Source organism: Phoca vitulina, unplaced genomic scaffold (genome assembly GCF_004348235.1).
Source record: "Phoca vitulina isolate PV1807 unplaced genomic scaffold, GSC_HSeal_1.0 scaffold21, whole genome shotgun sequence".
Lineage (NCBI taxonomy): Eukaryota > Metazoa > Chordata > Mammalia > Carnivora > Phocidae > Phoca > Phoca vitulina.
In genome coordinates this window covers 27,939,958-27,965,545 of record NW_022589724.1, presented here as the reverse complement: position 1 = coordinate 27,965,545, position 25,588 = coordinate 27,939,958, and the positions used below count along the sequence as shown (strand labels likewise).

The 25,588-nt window shown below is 58.1% G+C and overlaps 1 protein-coding gene across 1 annotated transcript in view; it reads right to left on the bottom strand.

The window, feature by feature from the left end:
* ASS1 (argininosuccinate synthase 1) overlaps positions 1-25,588 on the bottom strand; it is a 50,632-nt gene that overhangs the window by 6,737 nt on the left and 18,307 nt on the right. Inside the window, exons 7-13 of the mRNA XM_032418415.1 lie at positions 24,337-24,411; positions 21,005-21,075; positions 20,415-20,445; positions 15,158-15,248; positions 12,265-12,349; positions 11,630-11,694; positions 3,674-3,805 (exon numbers count right to left, since the gene is read on the bottom strand). Coding sequence (XP_032274306.1) covers positions 3,674-3,805; positions 11,630-11,694; positions 12,265-12,349; positions 15,158-15,248; positions 20,415-20,445; positions 21,005-21,075; positions 24,337-24,411 — 550 coding nt within the window. The remainder of the gene's footprint in view (positions 1-3,673; positions 3,806-11,629; positions 11,695-12,264; positions 12,350-15,157; positions 15,249-20,414; positions 20,446-21,004; positions 21,076-24,336; positions 24,412-25,588) is intronic.

Genomic DNA, 25,588 nt, shown 5'->3' with positions numbered 1-25,588 from the left:
TCAGGCCAGGGAAGGCTGTGTGCTCAGTTCCCAGGCTGCCCCGGGGCTAGTACCTCGGCACCAACAGGCTCAGACGTGCAGACAGCCACCTCCTCTCTAGTCTCTGTGGAGGGCAGGCGGGCTGTGGCCAGGGTTGGGGGAGGGACAGCTCAAGGGGTAGGGTTTCCCTGAAACGGAGCCGGGAAGGTGAGCCCACCTGGGCAGCTGTGCGGCCAGATGGTGAGCGATCTCCTGCCCTGATAAAGGGCCAGGTCAGCCCCGGGTCTGTGGCTTTTGTTGGAGGCTGGGCCTCCAGGGGCACCTGCTGAGGCTCTCCGTGGGAAAAGGGAGCAGGCCTTCTCTGGGATAGGGTCCAGTGGCTTGCAGAGGTCAGGGAGGGCCGGGCAGGGAGAGAAGAGACTGGGCCACCCTCCGGCCACCTGTCATTTGGGTTTGCATCCTGCTCCACACTGACAGGCAACGTACCCGCTTTGTACCTGAGTTCCTCACTTGCACAATGAGATATGAGCACTCTCCAGGGGGGTGTATGGATTCCCTGATGGGATGCAGGCCAGCACTAAGCATTTTAAATTCGAGATCTGAATATGGCCTCCACCAGCCCTCCCTGTACACAGGGAGACGGGCACCCAGAGAGGTATCCCCAGCCACAGTGAGATCCTGAAAAGTGTTCCTGACCCCCACGGGAGGGGACACTGATGCCCCCTCCCCACCCCCCGCCGGCCATGCCTCAGTGGCTTGGCCCTCTTGCTAAGTCAGGATAATTAGACCATTAAGCTCTCAGGCTGGAAGACAGGGAGGAGATGGAGCCAGAGATTGGGGCGGGGGCAGAAACCCACGTGGGAGCACCTGGCCTGCGCTTTATCTCAGGATCTCCTACCTCCCCCGCATGGGGGTCTTGCACTCAGATTTCTTTTCCCAGCAGACCCAGCCTGGGGCGAGGGACAGTGAGCCTGGCGTGCTGCATGGGTATTTCAGGTCTGGGGCTGGGCCACGCACTATGCTAATCGGGACGACAGCCCCCTGTATGAGCTGGGCATCTTACCCGTTCTCCTGCTGAAGAAACAGGCGAGGGAGAGGAGGTGAGCTCTGTGCCCTAAAGGAGAGGGAGGGGTCCCGAAGCTGGGGTCCTGCCAGGATGCCCTTGTGGGCTGGGTCCCACAGGGAAACTTGGGGATGGGGTGAGGAGAGGATGATGGACAGGGCATCTAGCAGTGGGGCTGAGGTAGAAGGGCTTCCTTGTGCCTCAGTCTCCCTATCTGTGTTTCTGAGGAAGAAGCCCTGTGTCACAGCAGTGTGGCAGGAAGAGACCTGGCCTGGTGCCCTTTATTTTACAGGACGGGAAACTGAGGCTCAGGGTAGACAGACCTACTCAAGGTCATAAACCCAGCCGGAGGCAAGGCCCCAGGTCCCTGACTCTATCTTCGGAAACCACGCCAGGCATTTGTAGTTTATCGACCCACGCTGAAATCGCATTCCTCTGTGTTCTAGATGCTTTACAAGTGTTTATGTAATTAGTCTTCATTATGTGACACGTACATTTATGATCCCCACCCTTCAGATGAGGAAACCGAGGCACAGGGAGGTTCAGTAACTTGCTTAAACCGCTCTATAATGTTCATGTCTCCCTAACATGAGAAATCACATCAAAGCGCCCCTCCGAGTTGCTGCCCGAGGCCAAGGTGACATCTACAGGGGCCTGATGACATCAGCGGCACCTGGGAAGGCGAGTGTCAATAATCCTTTGAAAGGTCCTAATCACTGTACTTCATTTGGGGATTTGGAGGGCTCGGTGAGTTAACAGAATAAGGATTCCACCCCAGCAGTCAGGTGTAGAGGCCCTGAGCCTGTGGGCCAAGCTGTGCCCCAGACACTGAGGGACCCCTTGATCTCCCTTTCCTAAGGGCCCCAGCCCACCTTCCCGCCCACCCTGGATCCGCTGGAGTGGCCGAGCACTTGGCCTCTGAAGCCGGCCTGTCCTGGGCTCAAAGCCCCCACTCATCAGCCGTGAAAGCTTGTTCTGTGTCCTGGCCTGCCTGGGGCTCAGTTTCCTCACCTTGGTGCAGCTAAGATTAGGTAATACCCTCGACTGCCCAGCTCGGGCTCCTGCAGCAAGAGAGGTGGAGGCCCCTCTATCGTGGGAGGGGAGGGCAGCTGGCGGCCTGCCCCAACTCGGCCTCCCTAGAGGAGCCTCTGAGCTAGCAGCCTGGGCCAGGTGCTCTCCCCTATGGGCCTGCCAGGCTTAATGACTCTCCTACTCTGTAACCAGAATCCACCTTTCTGCTGAAACCCCGCTGAGCAAGAGAGCCTGCAGGAGACAATGGTATTTAAACACCTGTCTGTACCTGGGGGGGGGGGGGGGGGGGGGGGGTGTGGATCCCAGCTTCAAAGCTGCCAGATACAATGGGAGGGAGAAATCACCCAGCCAATAACCACCGAGTCCCCTTGAAATCCCGAGATGAGTTACAGTGATTTGGAGCTTTCAAAGGGAATAAAACCTCTGAGGGGAGGAGGAGGGGACGAGGCGAGGGCAGTGGAGGCTTATCCCAAGTACGGATTATTAATATGCAATTTGCCGGGTCCCCCTGATGTCCAGGCCCCCGCAGTTGTCAACCCCACCTAGGGCGGCAGCCTGTCCCCCACCACAGCTCAGAGGGACCATTTGATGTACCTTCTCACGTTATAGAGCAGAGTCAGCAAACATTTTCAGGAAAGGGCCAGTTAGTAAATATTTTAGGCTCTGCAGGTCATGTGCTCTCTCTCACAGACGACTCAACCCTGCCCTGGCACTCGGAAGCGACCACAGACAACATGTAAGCCAGTGCACGTGGCCGTGCCCGAATGCCATTTACAGGCACTGGAATTTGAATTTCCTAGAATTCTCACGGGACGTGAAATAGTATTAATAAACAGTTTTTTTTTTCCCCAACCATTTCAAAAATGTGTAAAAAACTAGGCTTCACTCATGGGCTGAACAGAATCGGGCCATGGGCTGGATCTGGGGACCCCTGTTACACGGTGTGAGGAATGGGATTGCAGTCAGGAGGCCTGGATTCCAGCTCTGTGACAGATAAGGCACCGAGTCTCACCTGGAACATGGCCCCCCGCCCGCCCCCCATACCGTGTGCTAATGTCATCCCGTGCACGGGCTCCCTCTGGCTCGGGCAATGCCCAGGCCTGGGACCAAGTTCTTGGTCAAGGCAGACCTTCCCTTGCTTGTGGCAGCTCCAGGTTCTGCCTGGTCACAGCCCGGCCTGGGGTCAAACCCAGCTAGGCCACTTCCGGTTGTGTAACTTTGTACAAGGTCCTTTTGCCCTGAGACTCTGTTTCCTCATCTGTAAGAGGAGCTGGCTGCACCTCTCCTTGGGACCCTGGGAGGAGCCCCCGGGATGGCTCGTGTCCCCACCTGGCACGTGCTGGGTAGAAGCCGGCCACCCTAGGGATGACACTACCGAAGTTGTGCAAATCCCAGGTGCGGAGGCAGCTGGCCATCTTGGGGGGGTCCCTCAACACCCCGTGAACAAGGCAGGTGTCGGCACCCCCCACCCCCTCACTTTGTCCCCTGCCCTCGCTCGACCCCCGTCACCCTGCCTCTTTCAGGCTCTCCTGAGGATGGTGGTGGGTGGGGCAGGACTGGAGGAGGGTGCTGTTCGCTTCGGGAGGGGGGTCTACGCACCCGTGTACACCAGCTCGGCGAATTTCAGGCCCAGACCCTGTTTGATTTTGCGCACTTCGCGATCCATGGTGAAGGCCTCGATGTCTAAATGAGCGTGGTAAAGGATCGTCCCTGCTGGGGTCTCGTAGATACCTAGCCATTTTTCCAGGCAGGGGGAAAAGGAGAAAAAAGAGAGAAACGCATGAAACCCAAACTGTCAGCAAATGACAAAAAAAAAAAAAAATAATAATGACTCGTCTGACAGGAGACAAGCCGGTCGGACCCATTCACTCCCAGCTTGTTGCAAAATGCGCCTGTCATTATGCTCATGCTGGGGCCACGACAGTCCACTCTGCGGCTTGTGGAGAAAATGTCTGGATGCCCCCCTTTGAAGAGGCCCTCAGACGTTGGAAAATGACAGGGTTTCGGAGCGGCTCCCCCCTCCTTCCCAACGCGTGCCCACCGGCCCGCGGCTGAAAACCTGTAATTAAACCAACTACGGTGGAGCCCAGGGCCCCAAATATCCCTTCCTCCCTTCCACTGGGGAGCCAGGGGAGGGGACAGCTGTGCACACACTTGCACACACGTGTGCACGCATGCATGCCACCTCCAGCCTGAGGCTCCCTCGCCGGCCACGTCTCTGCACATACAGCCTGATCTCTGCGGCGGCGGAGGGCTTGGCGGTCTCCCGCACCGACCCCACGTGCAGGTGGGGAAACCGAGCCCGGGAGCAGACGGAACGTGCCCAGTGTGGAGCTGGGACCTGGATCGAGGCGCCGAGTCCCTGACCGGTGCTATCTGCCGCCCCGTGGGTCAGCTGGCGATGGGGCCCAAACCCAGAAGGTCGTGGGAAGGTGGTCTTGCTCGAGCCCCCTCCCGATGACCTCAGGCCCCGTGTCTCCACCTCCTAAACAACCTGCTTGGAGCCGAGGGTCTCCAAAGTGACACTGGGGGGACTGCCCCTGAGCTCAGCATGGTCCTGGCTGGGAGGGAGGTCTGATTAGGAGTCCCACACTGGATTTGAGGACACGGAGGCCCCAGGAGGCAGGACTGGCCATGCGCACGCGGCATGTCCGGGGAGCATGCTGAGCGCCCACAGGCACACCTGCCCTGGGGAAGCAGCAAGAACGGACCCCCTCCCACCAACGCGACTCTGAAAGCTTCCTTTCTTCCCACCACATAACGTTACAGCGTTGAGGGGGCACATTTAAAGGGATCCCGAACATTTACCACCGTCCTTCCACACTGGCTGCTTTAAAAATCAGAAAGGATCTGTGCGCCCGCGTTCTTGGCAGCACTATTCACAACAGCCGAAAGGCGGAGGCCACCACAATGCCCGTCGCCGGCTGAAGGGATAAACAAAATGTGGCATATACACACGGTGGAATATTATTCGGCCTTAAAGAGGGAGGGATTCTCGACACCTGCTACAGCGAGGATGTACCTGGAGAACAGAGGGCGGACGTGGGATGGTGGGTGCGGGGGGCGGGGAGGAGGGGGCAGAGGGAGGTTGTTGTTTGGGGGGCGGGCTACAGTGGGGGCTCTCAGTTCGGGAAGACAGAATTCCGGAGGTGGATGGGGATGATGGCTGCACAACAGTGTGAACGTCCCTTACTGCTCCTCAGCCGTGGGCTTCAAAATGGTTAAAATGGTAAATGTCATGTAGGTTTCACCACAACTTAAAAAATGTTTTTAACCACCCACCTCCCCCCCACCCCCCAAAATCAAAAAGGAGATTGTTTTCGAACTTGGAGCCCAAAGGCACCATGGGCATGGCTGAGGGTCGTCACTAGTCATAAACGTCCCCCTCTAAAGAACCTTCTAGTCTTCGATCTTTCACTCTGGGAATCGGAAAAATGTCAGCTGCCAGGAGAGGCCCTTTCAGACCATTGGTGCCCGGTTCTTCTAACTTTGAGCTGCAAACCCATTATTCAGTCTTTGGCAAAAGCCCAGCATATAGAAGAGAGAGCCCAGACCCCACTGGGGGGAGCAGAGGCCCCTCTGCAGACCCCGGGCTCCACCAAGACGTCCTTAAAATGCCAGTGTGGCCCAACATTACTTTTACAGATGGGCAGACTGAAGCCCTGGGAAGGAAGTGACTTGCCCAAGGTCAATGGGAGCAGCATCTGGATCTCCCTTCTCTGCTCCAGGTTGCTCCTCAGGTCCTTTGGCAAAGCGATCCTGTGCTTACCAGGGCATGGAAAGGAATGCAAATCTGGGGAGCCATGGCTGTGGCCGAGGAAGAAAAGCCTGGGCTCTCACCCTGGCTCCGAGGTGTTCCCAAGCAAAAAAAGAGCCTCTCTGGGAGATGAGTCTCTTATTGCAATCCCCTGATATCCTGGTCTCGGGGGTGTGTGGGGGGGGACATACTTGTCAAAGCCCCACCTGGAGACCAGGTGCTGATATAATTACAACATGCCACGAAAGAGCCTGTCCCATTTCACTAGTGTGGCTCTTGGGCAATTCTGCCGTCCTGATCCAGTTGTGACCTTCTGGGAGCAAATGGCCTCCCCAGCAGGAAAAACACCAATGTCCCAAGTTCATGCACCAGCCCCAAGCCCTGGAGCCCTGGAGTCCCAGGGTGATGTTCAGGCCCTCGCTCGGCCTCCTTGTCTCTCTTGCAAACAGTTCAAACAGGCTCGATCATACGTTTCTACCGAGCGGCTGGGAGCCCCAAACCAGAAAGGCTGTTGGAGGCGGAGATGGATGGATGGCTGAGAAAAGCCAAGAGCATGAAAACGGGGAGTCATGGAAAACCTGCAAAAACTCAGCACAGAAGTCAGGGCTCCTCCTGGGGGGGCAGTAAGGGGCCACAAACAAGTGGCTTCTGATGGCCCCGGGCCACGGAGGAAGGCCCAGTGGTTCAGCCATCTGTTTACAAAGACGTTTGCAGAACATTGAGAAATGTCTGCCTCCACCACGGCAGACGTGATCACCATGTTAAAGGGCAAGTTTCAACTCTCCTAGAAACTTCATCTCCGGGAGTGCAGGAATTCCCCAGAGCTACCTAAAGCAAGACACACGGACAGAAACTTACTGGTCTTTCACCCTGGCACATACTAAGAGCTTGCTATTTAGCGAATTGGAGACAGGCCTTCTAATGATTAGTTTTGCTACATTTCGGAAAAACCCCGAAGCTTTCCAAGGCTCTCCGTATATTGGCACAGACAGTCTCCGAGAGTGGAGCCCTCCTGCTTTCAGCTCCCGGGGAATCTGACCCCTTGCTTTTCTGTCTTCGGCTGGGCCAGGCACGGGGCACGGTCCAAGCTGTATTTGCAGGGCTGAGGCTGGGGACCAGAAGTCTCACGGAACAGACACCTTCAGAGTTCCCAGCTCAGTTTTGCTGTGTGACCTTGGCCTACCTCAGTCACCTTCTGAGCCCCAGGCAAAGTGCTCTTCATTCTCACTTCCACGGAGACCTGCCTGGATGGTAAGTACCTGGACACACTGTCACCCCCGTGTGGTGGGCATGCTGATGGCTTTGTCTCTTTAGAAGATCGGGGCCAGCTCCACAGCATCACTTCCCAGCAGCCCAGAGAAGGAACAACAATGGTTGTGTGCAGAGTGCCAGGAGGACACCTATACTTTCCAGCCAGCAAGAGCCACGACCTGCCCAAGGGCCACCCGCTGCTGGCCCACGCTAGCAGATCCCCAGGAAAGGAGCAGGGAGCGTCTGGTGGGCAGAGCTGCCCGCCCCTGTGCACTCAGAACCAGCCTCATGGCCGCCAACCCTCCCAGACGGCCGCAGGAGGCGCCGAGGGCTAGAAGAAAAGCCACAGCCCTCAAACACACTGCACAATTAATGTTCCTGCTCCTTTTCTTAGGTGTTAAAGTTAATTGTGACTGATCAAAAAGCTGTTTTCAGGTCGCTGCTGTCATGTGTGTGTGTGTGTGCGCGCGCGTGTGTGTGTGCGTGCGTGTGAGCATTTGAAAGATCCACCCTCTCCTCCCCGCAGGGGTAGGGGGTACAGATGATTTCTGTGTATTCCTTCTGGGAAAAAAAAAATGACTTAAAAAAAAAAAAACAGTGACAGAAACCTGATGCTAAAAGACTATGGAGTTGGGGCTTTTGACAGTCGGCATACAAACCACTGCGCAAAAAGGAGGAGGAGATGACAGGTGAGTCTCGCTGTCGCGGTGGAAGAGACAACAGACATCTTCATAGTGACATGCACAGCGGCTCCGAGTGTCTATTTTCATCTCCCCGTGTTTACAGGAAAAAGACAGAGGTGTCAGTGGTTCTCTGCAGAGCAGCTTCAATCACACCATAATTACTGCCAAGGGGGGGATGGGGAAAAGGGCAAGGAGTTGGGGGGTGGGGGGGTGAGTGGACCAAGGAGGAAGAGGTGGGGACCAAAACATTGCTGCAGCTTAAATCCGTCTCCTCTGTTCCTGAGGCTGCCGGGTTAACCGGATGGTATGATTTGGCAGAACGGAGTGGGATCCGCCAATCCGCTGGGGTCTGGGTCGGGGTGGGGTGGGCGTTAGGGCAGCTGGACCAGAGGCTCTGGTCCTTTGGGAAAGCAGTATCCAGAGGGAGATATCTGGAAAGGCCCGAGAAGGGAGGTTGGCTGGAGCCCAAGGGCTCCCCTCTTGGGTACCAGGGCCAAGGATGGAGGCGGTTGCCATGGTGATGGGAAGGCAAGTCATGGTGGGTCTCTAGCCATCCTCTATGTTCCTGGTGCCCTGCAGGCCCCAGCCCTGGGATCAGGGTGGGCCTCTGGGGGTACAGACATCTTTGTTTCATAGCTCTCCCTCTACTCTCCATCTGGAACATTCCATCTGAGTGGAGCCTCTGGGAGGCCTGGACAGGTGGGCAGGCAGGTGGGTAAATGGGCGGGCAGCCCTTGCTTCTTCTTAGCCAGAAAGTGGAGGAGTCAGGAGGAAGTGAGATAGGAGGGGAGAGTGGGAGACAGATGGGAAGGGTGGAGGAGAGGGACAGGGAGGGAAGAGGAGAAGCAGGCAATGAGGAGGAGGGGGAGGGAGTCCGCCGAGGGAAGAGGCAGCGGCAGGCAGAGGTGAGACCGGCAGGGACAGGGCTGGGAGCTAAGGAGAGAGCCAAGCTGGCTAGAGAAGGAGGGAGAAGGTGAGCAGAAGGACAGGCGCTGGCTCCTTCCCCGCTTCCCTCCTGCCTGCCCTGCCCCCCCTTCTCCTCCCCACTGATTTCATTTACTTCACTTAATTAGCCCCCCTCCAGAGTTAAAAAGATAATGTGATAATGACGATGTGAACAGCCACAATACAGCAAAAGCCACTCCATCTGCAGCTTCCCCAGCCCCCTGCCCCTCTGACCCCATGACCGCCCCAGACTCAGGGCACTAACACTGCCCAACTCCCTACCCAACTCCCCCCCGCCCCCCCCCCCCCAAAAAAACAAGCCCTTTAACGAATTTCAATTATGAGCTTTGTAAAATCAATACAAATGACATTTTCCCCTTGTACACGGAGGTACGGACAATAGCGTCTTCCTGCTCTGCCCTCAATATCATTGACAATTAACAGCTTCTCCCATTACTGTAGACTTAATAACAACTGTGGCGTGTGGACATCCCCAACACCCTCATTTATTGCCCCTGCTCATTCTTCCTCACGACGAATTACTCGGAGCGGAGACATAAAAACAGGACACCACCCTAAAATCATGAAGCAACCTTCCTCTCTCACGCCTCTGACCCAAGTAAGAAAACAGGCAAATTACAACTTCCAGAGGGAAGATCACCTAGTCTCGCGCCACCTTTGATAGTCGGAGCCACAGAGAGGGAAAGCAACGTGCTAAGGTCACACAGCAAGTTCTTGGGAGTCCGAATCCTGATTGTCTTCCCCAAAGACTGTACAACCCTCTGGCTAAATTCCACGCATGTAGGGACAGCCCCCCGCAGGTACACACAGAGTACCTGGGCGCCGTGAAGGCCGTGCTCCGGGAACCACGGGTTAGAAGCCAAGGGGTCAGAGCTGACTGCTAATCTCAAGGCTCTGAACTTCAGGGGTGATGATGCCCCCCCAGTTCTGGGGAAAAGGTAGTAGTCTATCACCCAGAGCTCTCTGTATTTGGTCCACACAACAACCCATTTCACAGATGAAGAAGCTGAGGCTCTAGGAGGTTAAGTTGCTTTTCTAGTGGTGATGGGGCCAAGACGGGGGCTCACATCTGCCACCAGAGCCCAGACTCTCTACATGTGCCTCCCTCTGGCTCCAGGGGCCCAGCCCCCATCAGACCTAACGGGCCACCTGGGGTGCCCCCTACCTTCTCTCCTAATCTCCCAGAATGTTCCTGCTCCACCCTCTTTATTCCACATCTACCAGCTGAAGCCTAGTCTCCTGTCATGTCCTCCAGGAAGCCTTCTTGGCATAACCTCGTTCAGGCCTTTATCACCACCCCCTTCAGTTCATGTTTACTCGACCCTCCCTACCCAGCAGGATGGCATTTCAAGGAGTGACCTCAGGCCGGTCCTTACCTTGGAAGGCAATTCATTTTCACCACAAGTGCCAATCCTGGTCGGTTGGTAATAACTATCCGCAATTAGTGATGGTGCGGGAAGGGCAGCCAGCAGGTGCCACCGAGGACACTTCTGAGCCACACTGAGCTCCCAGACGCACAGGCTGCCTCTGACCTTTCAGCCTGCCCCTGGGGCCGCTGCCATTTATGGGGCACATCCCCTGCACCAGACCCCACTATCAAACATGGGCTGGAACTGGATCTACCCCACCCCAGAGTTCTAGCTCTTAGCCTCCACTCTGTGCCTCTCTGGGTCTGGGCATCAGTCCCGGCCTCGGTTTCCCCTTCTGTAAAATGAGGGTGCTGGTCTGTGGCTTGGTTCCCCAAGGTCCCCCCTTGGCCTGCCTTGCATGATTTACATTGTGTTGTCTCCCAAGGGCAGACTGAGACAAAGGGACATTTAATCAGATGTTAATACAGGTAAGAGGCAAAGGTTTAAGCCAGGACAAAAGGGAGCAGCTAATTAGTTATATTGTTCTGACAAGGCCTTCCCCAAGAGTTTCAATTAGGTTGCTTCTCGTCATAGTAGCTGTGTTGAGGAGGAAAAAAACAAGAAAAATCACAGGAAAGAGGCAAAGTGGCCCCACACCTTTTGAGACAAATCCAAACAGGTCAGAGCCGGAAGGATCTGACCTCCACCCCGGGGCCCACCACATCACACTTGGGGAAATGGGGCCCAGAGGTGACAAGTCAGGTAAGTGAGGACCCCCGCTTCCTGTCGCCCGGACCAGCACCCTGTTCTAAGGGTGCTAAATCTGGTGGCCATCAGCTCTCTGGATAGGAGATCCCCCTGGGGAAACTGAGTCCGGGAGGGGCGGGTGTGGTCTGATGACCCGGCGAGGGACCGACAGAAAACCACAGGGCTCTGGTTAATAAGAGAAGATAGAGGCACCTGCTTGGTTGGGGACCAAACCTCTCTTCACTCCCGGCCCCGCTGGAGGCGGCAACAGGCCTGGCAGCCTAGGGGAGGTGGCATCTGCTGCACACAGAGGCAGAGCCCCGGCCAGCCTGTGCCATGCTGGACCCCGGGCCAGGCCCTGGCCGGCTCCCCCCACCAGCACAGCCCACCGCGCCCACCCCCCGCGGGATTCCTGCCCTGTCGGGCCGGCCACCTCCTCAAAGCCGCCTTTATGACTGTGAAATCGGCCCTGCGTGGTCGGCCTCCAAACCTGGCCGACCCGCCCGGGGCACAGGACAGCCTGACCTCCAGGCCTATCCCCGGCCTCCCCTCTCCTCCGAGCCCCTCCTGGACCCCCAGGTTCCTCCTCGCGCTCTTGGGACAGCGCTTCTCATCATGCCCTTGAGAGTCAGTGGCAAAGGGCCCACTGTCCCCACCTCACAGGGGAGAAACTGAGTCCGGTGGGGGAAGGAACGTGTCCAAAGTCACCCACGTAGCAACACCCGAACGGGATGGGAATCTGAGGGGCCTCTGGGGTCTCTGGGAGCTGAGACACGCCCCCAAGGGCGGTGAGCAGACTCACCTCGGGACTTCATCCCAATGAAACGGTTCTCCACGATGTCAATGCGGCCCACGCCGTGCTTGCCCCTGTGGGGAGAACGGGTCCCTTAGAACCACATGCTGCCACAAGGAATCGAGTCAGACGCCACGCACCTGGCTGGGCTCTCAGCTGCAGGACGCCAGAGCCTACGCAGGGCATCAGGCACCATCCCAGGACCCAAGATGCAAAGGACCTTGGAGCCAGGTCACCTGCTTCAACTGCCCACTGTACAGGTGGGGAAACTGAGACCCAGAGAGGGAAAGGATTGCCAGGGTCACACAGGGAGTTGGCAACTTCTGTTGCCTCTGTCCTGGGGCCTTGCAGGGCACCAGCCCTACCCAGTGCTCATCTTTCCTGTTACCTGGGTCTCAGGTCTGGCAGAAAGCTCAGAAGCTCTAGCTGGACTGTCCCTAGGGGCAGTAGACCCCCGGGGGTGGGGTGGGGGTGGTATTAACCTTCCAAGGCTGAAGGCCACCAGAGGCTCCCATCAGACCAGGAGACCCGGTGCCTGTGAGCCCCTGAGCCTCAGGCCCAGACACTGAGGCACAATGGCCCGCGACAGCGGTGGCCCGAGGGGGCGGTTTCCCAGGAGGCCGGGCCAGGCTGTGGGCACTCACGCGACTTCATTCAGGTACACGAAGAGCTCCAGGGACGTGCGGTGGGTGGTGCCGTCCTTGACGTTGGTCACCTTCACCGGGACCCCTAGGGCGGGAGGAGAGGGCAGTGGGCCTGCGGGGAGCTCGCCTGTGCCTGTCACCCCGCCCTCTCCCTCCGCCCGCAACGCCTTAAATGGATCTGACAGATATGGACTCCAAATGACTCTTTGAAAGGCCCTGTGCAGGTTGGGGCCTGCTGGAGGGGGAGAAGGGGCGAGAACGCCCCCCAGCATGAAAGGGAAAATGCAATAAAAACGCGCCCCCCACCCTCCCCATTCTCTCTGTCCCTTTTGCATTTAGGGGCTGTGAAATTGGAACCAGCCCTGAACTAATTGAATTTCACGCTCCACCATTGTCTTAGGCCGGGGCACCTTCTGTCCCACCAGCTCCCCAGGCCGCCTGGCCGAGGTGCGGCGGAGCTCGGGCTCGTGCGCGCGCCTGCATGCACACGCACGCACGCCCGCCCCCGCAGCCCCCTGCCACGTCTGAGGTCTGCCGGGTGGACCCCAGCGCCCCCCGCCGCCCCGCACCCCGGACGGCCGCAGCCCGCCGATGGCTGGGGTGAAGCGGTGCCCGCTCCCGCAGGCGAGGCGTCGGTGGATTTTGAGAAGTCGGGTCTCGGGTGGCAGGAGGGCAGGAGGGAGGCGGCCTGGCTCGGGGAGGGGAGGGCAGGGCTGAGTCAAGGGGGGTGGCAGGGAGGGGGGGCAGTGGGTGGGTTCAGGGTTGACTTTGAATAGCAAGGGGCACTTTCTCGAGCGGTGTGAAATGAGCAATAAATGTATTAGGGGGCTAACAAGAGAGCTGTAACAGTGACAAAGGAAAGCTGTTCAAAGTTGGCGGATAATCCCCCACCCATCTGCCCAGCTCATTACCATGTAGCCAGCGACCGGGTGCCAATCAGGTCTCAATAGCGGCTTTCGGGTCTTTATTAGCCAGGCGCCGCTTGGAGGGGCTTCCCTCAAGGCGCTGTCACCTCGCCATTCTTCACCCCCATTTCCAGGGGTTTTATAACTTGGTTGTAAATTGCTATTAAATGTAAGTCTGCCCAATAATGAACCTTAAGCCCCTCTCGCCACTGCCCCCCCCCTCCCCTCTCCCTTTCTCTCCCTCCCGGTCCTATTATGGCCGTGGACGGGGCCTGCCCCAGAGAGGGGCTGACATTGTTGGTGCTGCTGCCGGAGAAAGCCTCTTAGCCTTTAAAATAGTTAATAATTAGATTAAAACTTCAAATAAATTAACTAGAGGGTGAATGGGAGTAGTCGGGGACGGCTCCTCCCGTCTATTTTTTTTTTTTCCAGACGGTCCCCAAATCATTAAAATGGATCACGTTTCTTCTCCGGTTCAGCCCTTGGGGCTGCCCTATTTCTGGAGGAAAGGCTGCCAGAGCCTTGTGTCTGGGACCCCCGCTGCCTCCTGCCTGCCTCCCACCCTCACCCAGGCTCCCCCCCAGGCGGGGGGGACCTGCCGGAGGTGCTGCCTGGGGCCATCCCGCCTGAAGATGCCCGGCACCTGCAGACCAGGCCCGGGTCAGACAGAGTGGGCACTCGGGGCTCCAGCTCCGTCAGGGGCCTCAGCCCATGGGCCCTTTGGTCCCCAAGTGGTGTGAAATTCAAGGGTTTGAATAGATGGGGGGAGCAATGGAGATGCCCACTTGCTTGGCCAGGCTCTCGGGAAAGGCCAGGAATATTCAAGCACTAATAGACTCTGTTTCCCCCCGCCCCCATCTCACTCTGCACACCGTACTTGACACCTGTGAGCATCATTTCCATGACCTATTTTAGGGGCAAGTGAGCCTGAGGCCCAGAGGGGTGAAGTTGGTTGTCAAGGTCACACCAGCATGAGTGAGGACAGGGATCTGCCCCTTCCCCATCCTCGGTCCCTGAGGTGCCCTGGGAGGGGCAGAGTCCCTCTCCCTCTGCTCTGGTCCAGCCGGGGCAGCCGCCTTGTGGATGGACTGTCCAGCCTCCTTGTCTAGGCTTGGGATGCCCTCACGCCCCATCTTGGATCCTCCAGCTCCTGCCTAGCACCACCTCCTCTAGGAAGCCTCCCTGATTTCTGTAGCTGCCAGGACAGGTCTTCTCCTTGCGTGCCCTGAGCCCTTACTCTGAGCCTGGTCCTGCCCCTCTCATCACCAGGCTCACCTTGCATTCCCCCCTGTCCTCCATGGCAAGAGGTGTGCCTGGTGCCAGGCTCAAGACTGGGCACTTGGGCCAGGCCAGCAAACATGTCTTGTTGATAGCAGCGAAGATAAGGAGATCAGGATACCCATCCACGGCCAAAGGGAGCAAAAGCACTGGCGGTTTTGAGTTCGGGGTAAAGGGGTGGGGTACAGCGTAGGACCAGCTGAGGCGTTAGCTGGGGGGTCAGAGGGGCCCCTGAGGCCGGCTCTCTACGACCCACCGCTTACTGAGCACCCCCTTGGCGCCAGGATCCTGTACAGGACGCATCCCTTACAGGCCACATTCTACATCACGAGAATGCCAGGCAGCAGGTGCTTCTATCCCCAGTTTACCGAAGAGGACACTGAGGCCCACGAAAGCTGAGTGACTGTCCAAAGTCCCAAAGCCATGGCAAGTGACCACTTAGGGACTGGAATGCTCTCACTCCAGACCTGTGCCCACGACCCCATGTGATGGGCAGCTGAGGATGCTTTCCTCTCAAATCTGGAGGCTTCTATGGACCACGCCATCCGGGGAAGGGGGTGGTTGGGAGCCCCTGAAGCCCCTGCCTGAGCTCTGGCTTCCAGAAACACAGGAGGGATGCAATGGGCTCGTGCCCAGGCTCCCAGGCAGAGGGGAGAGGAGCCAGGGCCCCAAGAGCCCACTCCCTCGAGTTCTGACAGGTGGGCACCTACCTTTCTTGAACTCGATCTCAAGGATGTCAGGGCTGTTGGGGGCTTTGGCGGGGTCCTGGGTCTTCGTGTAGAGGCCCGGAGGCGCTTGGTTCTGACAAAAGACAGAAAGAAGTTGGAGGATGGGGTGTCCAGAGCCAAGCCGTACCCCGCCAGTCCCCGCACACCCTGTGCCCCACCTCCCGCAGAGATCTGCACCCCTTCCCCAGAACCAGGGGCCTGTGGCACCTGCCGCCACCTGGCACAGACCCGTGGGCCTCCCAGCCCCCAGCCCGGAGCTGGCCTCGCTTGCCAGGGGCCTGGGAAACAAAGGGCTCGAGAAATCAGACAATTTTTCCCCTCAACTTGATCTCATCTTTTTCTTCGACGCCCCCACAGCTGGAGGTAGAATAGCAGCAGAGGAACAAGTCAGGCAAGAAAAGTGTGAGTTTGGAGGAGCGAGGCAGGAGCGGGCTTCCCGGGAGCGGGTGCTCGCTCTCCCAGGCGCGGAGAAATGGGGTTTATTCTGCACTGACCGCAAAGCTAATGACTGCGCGTGACCCCAGCAGGTGCTCTGGCGAGCCGAGCCGTCCCCGGGGTCCTCGAGGTTAATACTCACGGGGAGAAAAGAGAAGAGCAAAGCAAAAACCCATTTGAAAACACATCAACCTTTATGTATATTTTTCCCTGGGCGTGTTGGAAAATGGGGCTCTCGTCTTGATGTAGCGGGCAGAGGGGGCCACTGGCTGCCTGGGGCTCTCCAAAATCCCTCCTGGCTCCTGAAGCCCAAGGCCCTGGGCTCCCCGCCACCCCCCAGCTGCGCTCGGACCCTGGCCACCCAGGGGAAAAGGGGGGGGGGACCTCTTGGCCTGACTGCTCCGGTCTCTCCTGTGGGCACCTCGGGGCCCAGCTGTTTCTACCTGGGACACCCCAGGACATGCCATTCTTAAATCTTTGCTTTTGAGACCCTGCGGACATTCACGTGTCACTTTCCATCTGCAGCTTCTTTTGGGTTCTCAGCAGCCCTGTTTGGTAAGAAGGTCAAGTGCTGTCACCCTATCTATAGATGAAGAAATACAGGTTGAGGTGGAGGGACTCCCCCACTCTCCACCGTGAGTTCTGTGCGGGCCGGGACCCGGCACAGGGCAGGGAACCCCGAGGCTGGCCACAGATATGTGCTGGATTTTAGAGTGGTGGAAAATATCCTCCAAGCCAGGAAGTCAAATTCCCCAGCTGCGGGGCCTTGGCCAAGTTGCCTTGCTTCCTTGGGCCTGTTTTCCTCACCTGCAAAATGGGGAAAGGATACCTGCCCTTGACTTTCTTACACCTTAAGCATATAGATGGTTTTTATGGTTTTTACTGGACATGAACATTACCCAAGAAAATGCCAGGGCAGACGGGTGCGAGCCGTAACCTGCTCTGCAGGTGGGGACTACAGCTGGAACGGACTCCTGGTGGTGCCTGCCTCCCAGAAGGGCCCCCCGCCCCAGGAGGGGTGGCTTGCAGAAGTGCCTTGGATCCCTCACCTGTGGTCACTTTGCTTGTTGGCTCTATGTCCGGGTGACCAGCCATCCTGGTTCTCGCACCCCTAGGCACCCCTCAGCCCTGGGCAAGGGCAATGTTGGTCCTACTATAGCTCTACTCCTGAGCTCAGACGGGCCTGTGGTGGACCCGGCACCTCCAGAGTGCTGTGTGACGTGGGACCAGCAGCATCCCTTCATCTGTTTCATTTTTGGGGTGCGAATAAGGACCTACAACTGGCCTCAAAGACAGACTCAAACAGGGAGAGGGTCCTTAGGGACCCTACGCCCAAAGCCTCCACGGACCAGATGGAAAACCAAGGCCAAAGAAGTGGCTTGACCAAACCATGTTGCCTGTCCCCAGCAGTGTGGGAGCCCCACTGTGTGGGCACTCTGGACTCCCTGTTCCGTGCTCTTTCCATCACCCCCTGCTGTTTCCCAGCTGCTTTAGAAATCTACGGGCTGCTCAGCGCAAGGGCTTTGGCCAGAGACAGTCAGCATCATTAACGATGGGGACAGGCTTCGGGTGGTTTCGGAGAAATGCCCGGCTCCCCAGGCCCGGCTGGGTCCTGCCAACCACTGTATTCCTTGGGCATAGACAGGCCCGATGACCAACCATCCTTGGCCAAAAGGCAAAGTGAACCAGGGTTTGGGCCTCTGGGTGTCCAACGTGACTCCACAGCCCCTTTCCCCGCCTGCCGGGGTAGGGGGGGCCTTACCGGCCCCCAGCCCAGGATGAACTCAAAGCAGGGTTCCAGCGCTGAGTCCCCACTCCCTCACCCACGGCTCCTTCCTCCCACCTCCACCTGCGCTGCCTGACCTTCTCCCGCCACACTTCTCCACGAAGCCCCAAACGGAGGATGAGATGGCTTGCCCCTGGGAGGAGAGAGGAGGTGGGCAGACGCGCAGGGCGGGCGATCCGCACTCCACGGTGCAAGCCAGAGGCAGCTGGTGTGGTTTCCGACACCCTGACAGCGCCCATTAAATAAAATAACTAAATAGAAATAAAGTGACATTTGCTTTGCATTCCGAGGTGGCTGGGCGCCTGCCTTCTTTTTACTCTCCCTCCTAAAAGCCCAGTTCAAATGACAAATAGTTTGTTGCTGAGTATCAATACCATCTATTTATCCATCCCAGCGGGAGGGCTCACTTCCAATGTCATCTGGGGGGGGGGGGCTGGGGGGAGGGAAGAGAGGGAAGAAAAAAAGAGAGAGAAAGGGGGGGGTGGGGGGGGGGGGAGAGGACGAAAGAAAGCATGAAACAGGGCCGAGAAGGAGAAATTGGAAGCAAATGGCCCATGAACTAAACCATGATGTAGAGGCATGATCGATGCTGCAAATGGTTTATTCATCCATCAGATATGGCGGGCCGGCGACTGAATGAACTCTTTCACTGTGTGCCCTATGAAGTTAAAGCAAGTAAATTTCTATCTTTCTTCGCATTAGCTGCCTCATTGCCCTTCAATCAGCCCTCACGGAGGCAGAAAATGGCTCCACCATCTGCCTTCAGACCCTCCCTTCGGCAGGTCTCGGGGCTTTTTTTGGAGAGGGGGAGGGGGCACCGGTTCCCTTAAGCCCTGTCTCCCCATCTCCTCCCAAGGGGGCCAGGGCGGCGGGGGGGGGGGGGGGGGGGGTGGGCGCAGGAGCTCTCTCTGCCTGGAGGGTAGCACCGGGCCCCTAGCGACTGTCTCCTTATCCCGGGGATCCGGAGGACGATGCCCACCATGCAGCGGGAGCCCCGGGATGCAAGGGAGGGTCCTGGAGTTTAGCCTGGGGGAGCCCCCTGACAAAGGAGGGCAGGCCCAGAAAGCCAGACCCTGGGTTCCTCAGCCTCACCCCCCACTTCTCAGTGGGAATGAGGTTTCCTCTCTCTCACACCCAGCCCAGCCTTCCCGGCCAGAGGAGAGGGGTCCTGGGAGGATCTTGGCCCCTTCCTCCCCAAACAATCTTAGCCTGCCTGAGGAGGGAGAGAGGGACCCCTGGCTCCATCCAAGATTGAGGTGTAGGGATAGGCCAAGAGCTTTCTATGCTGCAGAAGGGAGGTGCTGTGGTTTCCCAGTGTGTGCATGAGGAATCAGAGGCTCAGAAGGTTGGGTAACTTGCCCAAGAGCGCACAGCAATAAGGGGCAGCATCAGGACGCACACCCCTGTTTCTTATCTCGGGGTGACTGATGCATCAACCTTCCCACCTTGATCGGTGGCAGAATCCTTAAAAAGACACTCTTTAGCACTGACTCATCCATCCACTGCCCTCATGAGCCAGGAGGCCGGAGGGAAAGGACCTGCCCGGGGGTCACAGAGCCATCTGTACTCCCACCGCCGCCCCAGGGGCCGTGCCTCTGCTCCCCTAGTTCTGGTGAGAGTTCTACAGGCTGTTTGGAGGGGGGCAGAGGGGACAGCCTGCCCGTGCACAGCTCCGCGTCTGCCAGGCTCAGCCTCCCCCGCCCCCCTTGGTGCTGACTGACTGGCTAATTAGGGGTGGCTGGCCTGAGTGTCGTGGGGTCAGCAGAGCATGAACTGGAAAAACCTGTGGCCAGCAGGCAGCAGCCCCATGGGGCCATCAGCCCCCAGGGGGCAAGGGTGCGGGCTCTCTTGAGTGACACGGTTGGGCAGAGTGGGGTGTGGGTGGGGGTGGGCAGGGGGGGAAACCACAGAGGCAGGAGGGCCAGCTCCCCAGAGAGATATGGGGTGCCCTGGGGGTGAGTCACTTCTCTGGGCCTTGGTTTCTTGGTTTCCTCGCCCATAAAATGAGGACGCATACTGCCAGGAGCCAAGGAAAGTAGGCCAAGAAAATGCTAAACCGAGGCCTGGTCCCAGAACTGGTGGCTGGTAGTTGTTCTATTATCACCAACACTGACCGGGAGGCCGGGTCCCTCCGGGAGCCATCCCAGGACCCCCGGGCAGGGCTCCAGCTCTCCCAGCCTCACCAACACCACCAGGGCATCCTCCCCTCCAGCTGGCCTTCTTGGATCCCCCAGGCCCAGCTGCCCAAGCACACCCCCTCCCCAACAGCACACTTCTTCCCTAACGTCAGACAAGCAGCCCACCCCACCCCCAAACCAGCCAAGCCAGGGAATGGAGACACATTCCCTCAGGGACAAAGAGATTTTTCTCTTCCCAGGATAGATTTCGTCCTGCCGCACCCCCTCACCCCCCATCTCCCACGGTGGCAGGGGGAGATACAAAGAGAAACCCCCCAGGGAGAGAAACCCTAAACTTCAAACAGGGCCGAGGCCCAGCCTGGCCAGTCTTGGAGGCTGGGGACAGGGGATCAGGGCGGCCTGCCTCGGGCGGGTGTGGAGCACAAACCCAGACAAATGGGTCCTGAGGCTCTAATCTGTGCCACCCCCCCCCACCCCACCCCATTGCGGCAGCATCGGCCTGAGAGCTGGTGGGCACAGGCTGGGCCCTCCCACAAGTGTCTCATCTGCCTAATTGCTTCTTTATTGTCTTACAATCACACACTCTCTCCATGCTGCCCTGAAATATTTCCTTCCCCTATTCATCCCAGCGGCAATTAGAAAAAGAGTGCGGTGGGGGCGGGGGGGGGTCTCAAAATGCAGCAGCATGGAGTAGGCAGGCGGAGGGGGGCCCGGCGGGGAGGATGGGGGACGCAGGCAGGGCTCAGCCCCAGGCCCACACCCGGCCCCCGTGAAATTTCAAATTAGGCTACAATCACATCAGACAGCATCGGCACGGAGTAGCTACCACCAAAGACGGGCAGCCAGTTCACAGGAGACTGGGGGGGGGGGGGGGGATTACCTTGGGGTTCTCCAGGATTCCAGCTTCGTAGCTGCAGGGGGAGAGGGAGGACAGGGGATCAGGTGGGGAGGGGCAGAGAGACACCCTCCCCCCCAACACGAGTCTGGTCTTCCCTTTTTTCTCTGCCCAAGCAGCTGCTGCCAACCCCGTCTGGAACATTCTGGGCCCACCACAGTTGGCTGTGGGAGCTGCAGTTTGCAAGAAAGAGCCTGGGACATTACCCTCCATCTTCTGGGGCACAGCCCCCGGGCTTCACATCTGGCGGGGGACTTCACACATGCTGTTCTCCCTGCTTTAAACACATTCTGCCCCCTGCACCTCGGCCAGTCAGTCCCTCCTCATCCTTGAAGTTTATATCTCAAATGTCACTTCCTATGAGAAGCCCTCCCGGATACCCAGCCAAGGCCAGGTGCCTATTATCTCACCCCCTGCCCCCTGGGAGCCCTGCAGCCAGCGAGGGAGCAGCGGCTGGGTGAGGGGTGGGGGCGGGGACCACCACCAAGGCTACATCTGCTCTGCGGAGGCAGATGCTCCCGGAGGTGGGGCAGGGCAGCGCACAGTGGGACGCACAGGTGGGACGTCTTGCTTACCTGATGTGCATGAGGTTCTCGTCCATGCTCCACGGGTTCTTGGGGGTGACCGGGATGGGGATTCCGTGTTGCTGTGGGTGAGAAGTGACACGGGGCCGGCGTGAGGCAGCTTGAAGTTGGCCTGAGGGTCAGGCCCAGCTGCCTTGGTTTTCTTACAAGGCTGTGGACGTCCCCAAACTCTGGTCCTCATGCAGTCAAGACCGCCCCCCCCCCCCCGGTGTCCTTCCCCTCCCCACACCCCCGGCTGCCTGGGGAATGAGTGAGGGCTCCATTACTAGACATGCCCATGCAGAAACTACACGATTGTGTGTCTGAGATGTCATGGGGTGGATACTGACCTTGGGGTTCCTTCCAGAAGATTCTCCAAATCTATACTTCACAGGCCCTGAAGCACTAGAACGTGCCAAGCCGTGTGCCAGAGGCTTCCCACTTGCTCACCCCCCTCTGCAACCCTATAAGCTGGGGGCAGCAAGGGTCCAAACTCCCACTGTAGGTCTCAACCAAGGCATCTGCGCCCACCCGGTACTTAATGTTGCCCCAGGGGAGGGGCTTCTAGCTCCTGGCACCTGTTTATGGTATCCACCTGGCACGTTCTGGGAGCCACCCCTCTCCCCCTGCCTGGCACAATCACCATGCACATCACTCTGCAACCCTCTAAAGAGCATCCCGGGTACATCCCGTACCCCCCTCCATCCTCTCCTAGTGGTTCTAATTATGTCTTGTCTCCCAAATGCTTCCATTGTTGAAGGAGAAAACTCATCCCAACCGAGACCCTGGGTCTGAAGGCTGTTGGCGATCACTCTGAAGGCCCAACTCACTCAGCCTTTTGGATTAAGGACAAAGCTGACCCCTTAGCCACCCCACGCTGCCGTGGCTTGACACCTGGTTGGAATCCAACACACACATTACATTCTGCTTTCCCCTCCCCTTGCTTATGGGGCACAGAGGCAGCTAAGTGGCCCAGCCAGGCCCCTGTGAGGCAGTGAGACCCGACACTTTGCTTCCCAAGCCCCTTTTAGCACCTTGCCCCCCCCTCCCCGCGGTCCCAGAACCTGGCCAGCCCCAGTCCCTGTAGCCCCCACCAGCATCACCCCATCTCTCCCGATGGGGTTACCCTCATCTGCACTCAGTCCCACTACGGGAGGAGTCCAGCCTCCTCCAGGTTTTCTTTATTACCACCTTAAAATTTCAAAATAAATGAAGATAAAACCCTCCAGCTGTTTTTTTTAAGTTTTACCAGGGGAATTGCTTTAAAAGACAGTCCATATCTATTCTAGGCTTTGCATACTCTTCATTTTAAACCACATGGGCAAACAGGAACACCTCATTTAGAGGGTGCTCAATGTTGGGGGGCCACTTGCCTCCCCCCAGAGTTGCCGAGCATCAAATGTACATGCTGCCCTTGGGCTCCCTCCAGGTAGAGGGGGCCAGGTGTGAGGACCAGGACCCCCTGCAGGAGCAGGAACCCCGCCCCACCCCCCCTCCCCCGGCTGGGGGCCGAGAGAGCCAGCAGATGGGTTCCCTGCAGCCTTTGTTTTGGGGAGGGGTTTGGAAACACTTTTGCCTTCTTTCCCACTGGCCTCCGTGGTCGTGGTGGGAACAAGGAGAGGAGAAAGGGAGGGAAGGCTGGAGGACAGGATGGGCAGCCCCTCCTCAGCAGGGAGAGACACACACATATGCCAAAAATAGCAGTCCCTTGACCAAAGAGATTTTTATCCCCCCGGCCCCCCAAGAAACTCTTACTGCAACTGAGGACAGAAAACAAAACCACCTTCCACAAGTACACAGGCAACCACCCTGCTTTCCAGCCCCCTACCTTGTACGCTGGCCTTTTAAAAGAAATTGATTATGGTGAGATGCTAACGACGGATGATGACTGGGGTGGGGGGCTGCGGAAAGTGGAGTGAATGTGTGTTTGTGGGTCTCCTACCGCACCTTTTGGCCTTGGCAACTTACAGGTCTTGAAAGCAGGGGGTTTTCAAAGCACCATTGATTTTTTTCTTGTCTGAATCAGCTGCCTGGCTCTGCATTTTGGACAAAGCCCGGTTGCTGCTCAGTTATTCTGGTCATTTCCTGGGTGCAGAAACGCGGCCTCCCTCCTCGAATGTGCTCAGATTCCCCGGAGCTCAATGCAGATACCAGCCGCCCAGGGAGGCTCCGAGGCCTGGGGCCCCCCAGACTCCTTTCCTCGCGGAGCTTTCCTGTTCCAAGGTTACTGGGGACAGAAGGTCCGTGAAGGGACTTCTCCCCCCAAATCTGGGAAGGAGGGCCAACAACACTCCTGAAATTCATCTTTGTTGGGAAAACCAGGAGTCGCTTTTGTTTGGGGCTTAACGGAAATGAAGGGCAAGGCACGGGTCACCCTGGCCTTCTCTTGAACCAGGACCACAGTCGTGAGAATGGAGACGGGGTGGGGGGGGTTCCAATTCATTATACTTAAAGATGAAACGTGCTCCATATTCTGTATTGAGGAGACGAAGGGGGGTGGGAAGGCTCGTCAACCTCGGTTCTCTTAATAGCTCTGCTATTTGACAATTTGTTTGGCAACATATGGGCTTGCTCTTGTAAACTCCCCTCTTAATAATAAAACAACAGATGGTTCAGGAGATCTTTCCTCTGAGCCCTCCAGGTCTTAATGGGATGCTGGCGGCAGGGGCAAAGCTGTGTCCCTGCCGTGTCCCCTACCACGCGGCACCTTGGCTGCTGGAAGAGCTCACAGCCAGCCCCAGTGACTGCTATTTAAAACCCGAGCAATTTTCTGGTGTGTGCACCAAGTTGCTTCCCCCCCCCCGCCAACGTCTGATTGATTGAGGCTGTTTGTCAAGGGCTGCCATCGAGTCGCTAAAAAGAAAGGTACCCCGGGGAGAGGCTAAGGATCTTGATGCAAAACTTCTAATATGTTTTATTGCAACTTGTACTTCAAAAGGGCTGGCTCGACAAAAGCCTTTGTCTGCCACTGCCCCTCGGAGCGCCTACCTGCTCCTGGCAAAGCACCGGGGACAATGAGCAGCCAGGTAATTGTGGGCCAGAGAGCACCTCCCTCACACCTCCCACAGAGGTGGCAGGAGAACGGGAGGCAGACTGAGGACTCTCCGTGGAGATGCCCAGCCCAAGCAGTGACCGCGCCTCTGTGGGGCCGGCCCCCTGGGGACAGGTGCCACCTGGGGGGGGGGTCAGCTGGGGCAGAGATTTGGTCCTCTCCCCTACCGCCCCCCCAGAATGGGGATCAGCCCCAGCCTGGTGCTGCTGGTCCAGGTCAGCCCCTCCAGAGGGATATGCCCCCAGGGGGCAGCAGGCAAGGGCTGGGGGTGTTAGGGGAGACTCAGCCATACCTTCGCATACTCCATCAGATCATTGCGGCCCTGGAACCGATTGTAGAACTCGGGCATCCTCCAGGGGGCGATGACCTGGGCGTGGAGCAAGGAGTCAGATGCGGGAGAGCCCGGATCTTGGCTTCTGCTGGCCCTTCCGATGCAGAGCTGGCCCCTCTGTTAAGGGGCCCGGGACTCCCACTGCTCACCTGGAGTCTCTTGTTGCAACCTCCCCAGAGAGGACACAGTCCACGTTGGGTGGGCAGAGGTGCCCCATTAGGCAGGGGAAGGACAGGACCTGCTACACTGGGGGTGGCTGTGTAGAGGCCTGGGCTCCATGGCATGTCCCCTGGTTGGGTCCCTGCCCTTCTAGGCTTCAGTCTCTCTGAGACTTGAGGGTTCGACCTAGACAGGCCTCGTATTTCTTGCTAGCAGAGGGCTAGCACACCCGCCCCTACCCCCTGGTGACTCAGGGAGGATTCACGCTGCTGCAGACGCCCAGCCGGGCCCTGCTCCAGGACAGTGGGGCCCAGAGACAACGGACAGTGCTCTCAACCCATTTCTCTTGCTTTCCCTCCTCCTGATCCCCAGAGCTGCTCTGCATGGGGAAGGGAGGGGAGTCGGAGCCTGACTGGGGGGACTGAGCTCGTTTCACAGGGGCTCCATCAGCCTAGAGGTGGAAAGCAGGTCCCCAGGAAGAGCCCCCACCCAGCCCTGGAGCCAGCAGGGCCCTGCCTCTGTGGGTAAGCTCTCCCGGGGCCCCCGCCTTAGAATGAGCAGCCCCTGGAGCAGGCCTGGCCCTGGGAGCTCCCAGAGACCAGCTGTGGCCCTCACCCCTGTTCCCTTGGCTCGGCCTCTGTGGACAAAGATTCAGAAACCGGACACCTGGCCCCCCAAGCTACTGTGGGAACCTAGAGAGTGGGGGTCAGGAGAAAGCCCCCGTGGCCACCAGCCTGCAGCGGGCCAGCTAGCCACTGGGAGAGGGCTTCTTAGCTGCCCAGTGTTTGGGGTCAGAATGGATCATTGGAGCTCGTCACCTCCAGGCCACCCCCACCCAGCAAGCAGCTGCTGGCCGGTTAAAGGGACGGAGAAAGATGTTCCACTTAAAAAAAAGAAAGAAAAAAGGAACCCCCTGAGGGCCCTGTCAGAGCTTAGGAGGAGGCACATCTTCTGCTGCCTGAGCCCCAGGTGACCTCTAAGGAGCTCAGACCTAGGCCGGTGCTGTCCAGTCCGGCAGCCAGAAGCCACCCCCGGGCCCCGAGGCCTGAGACGT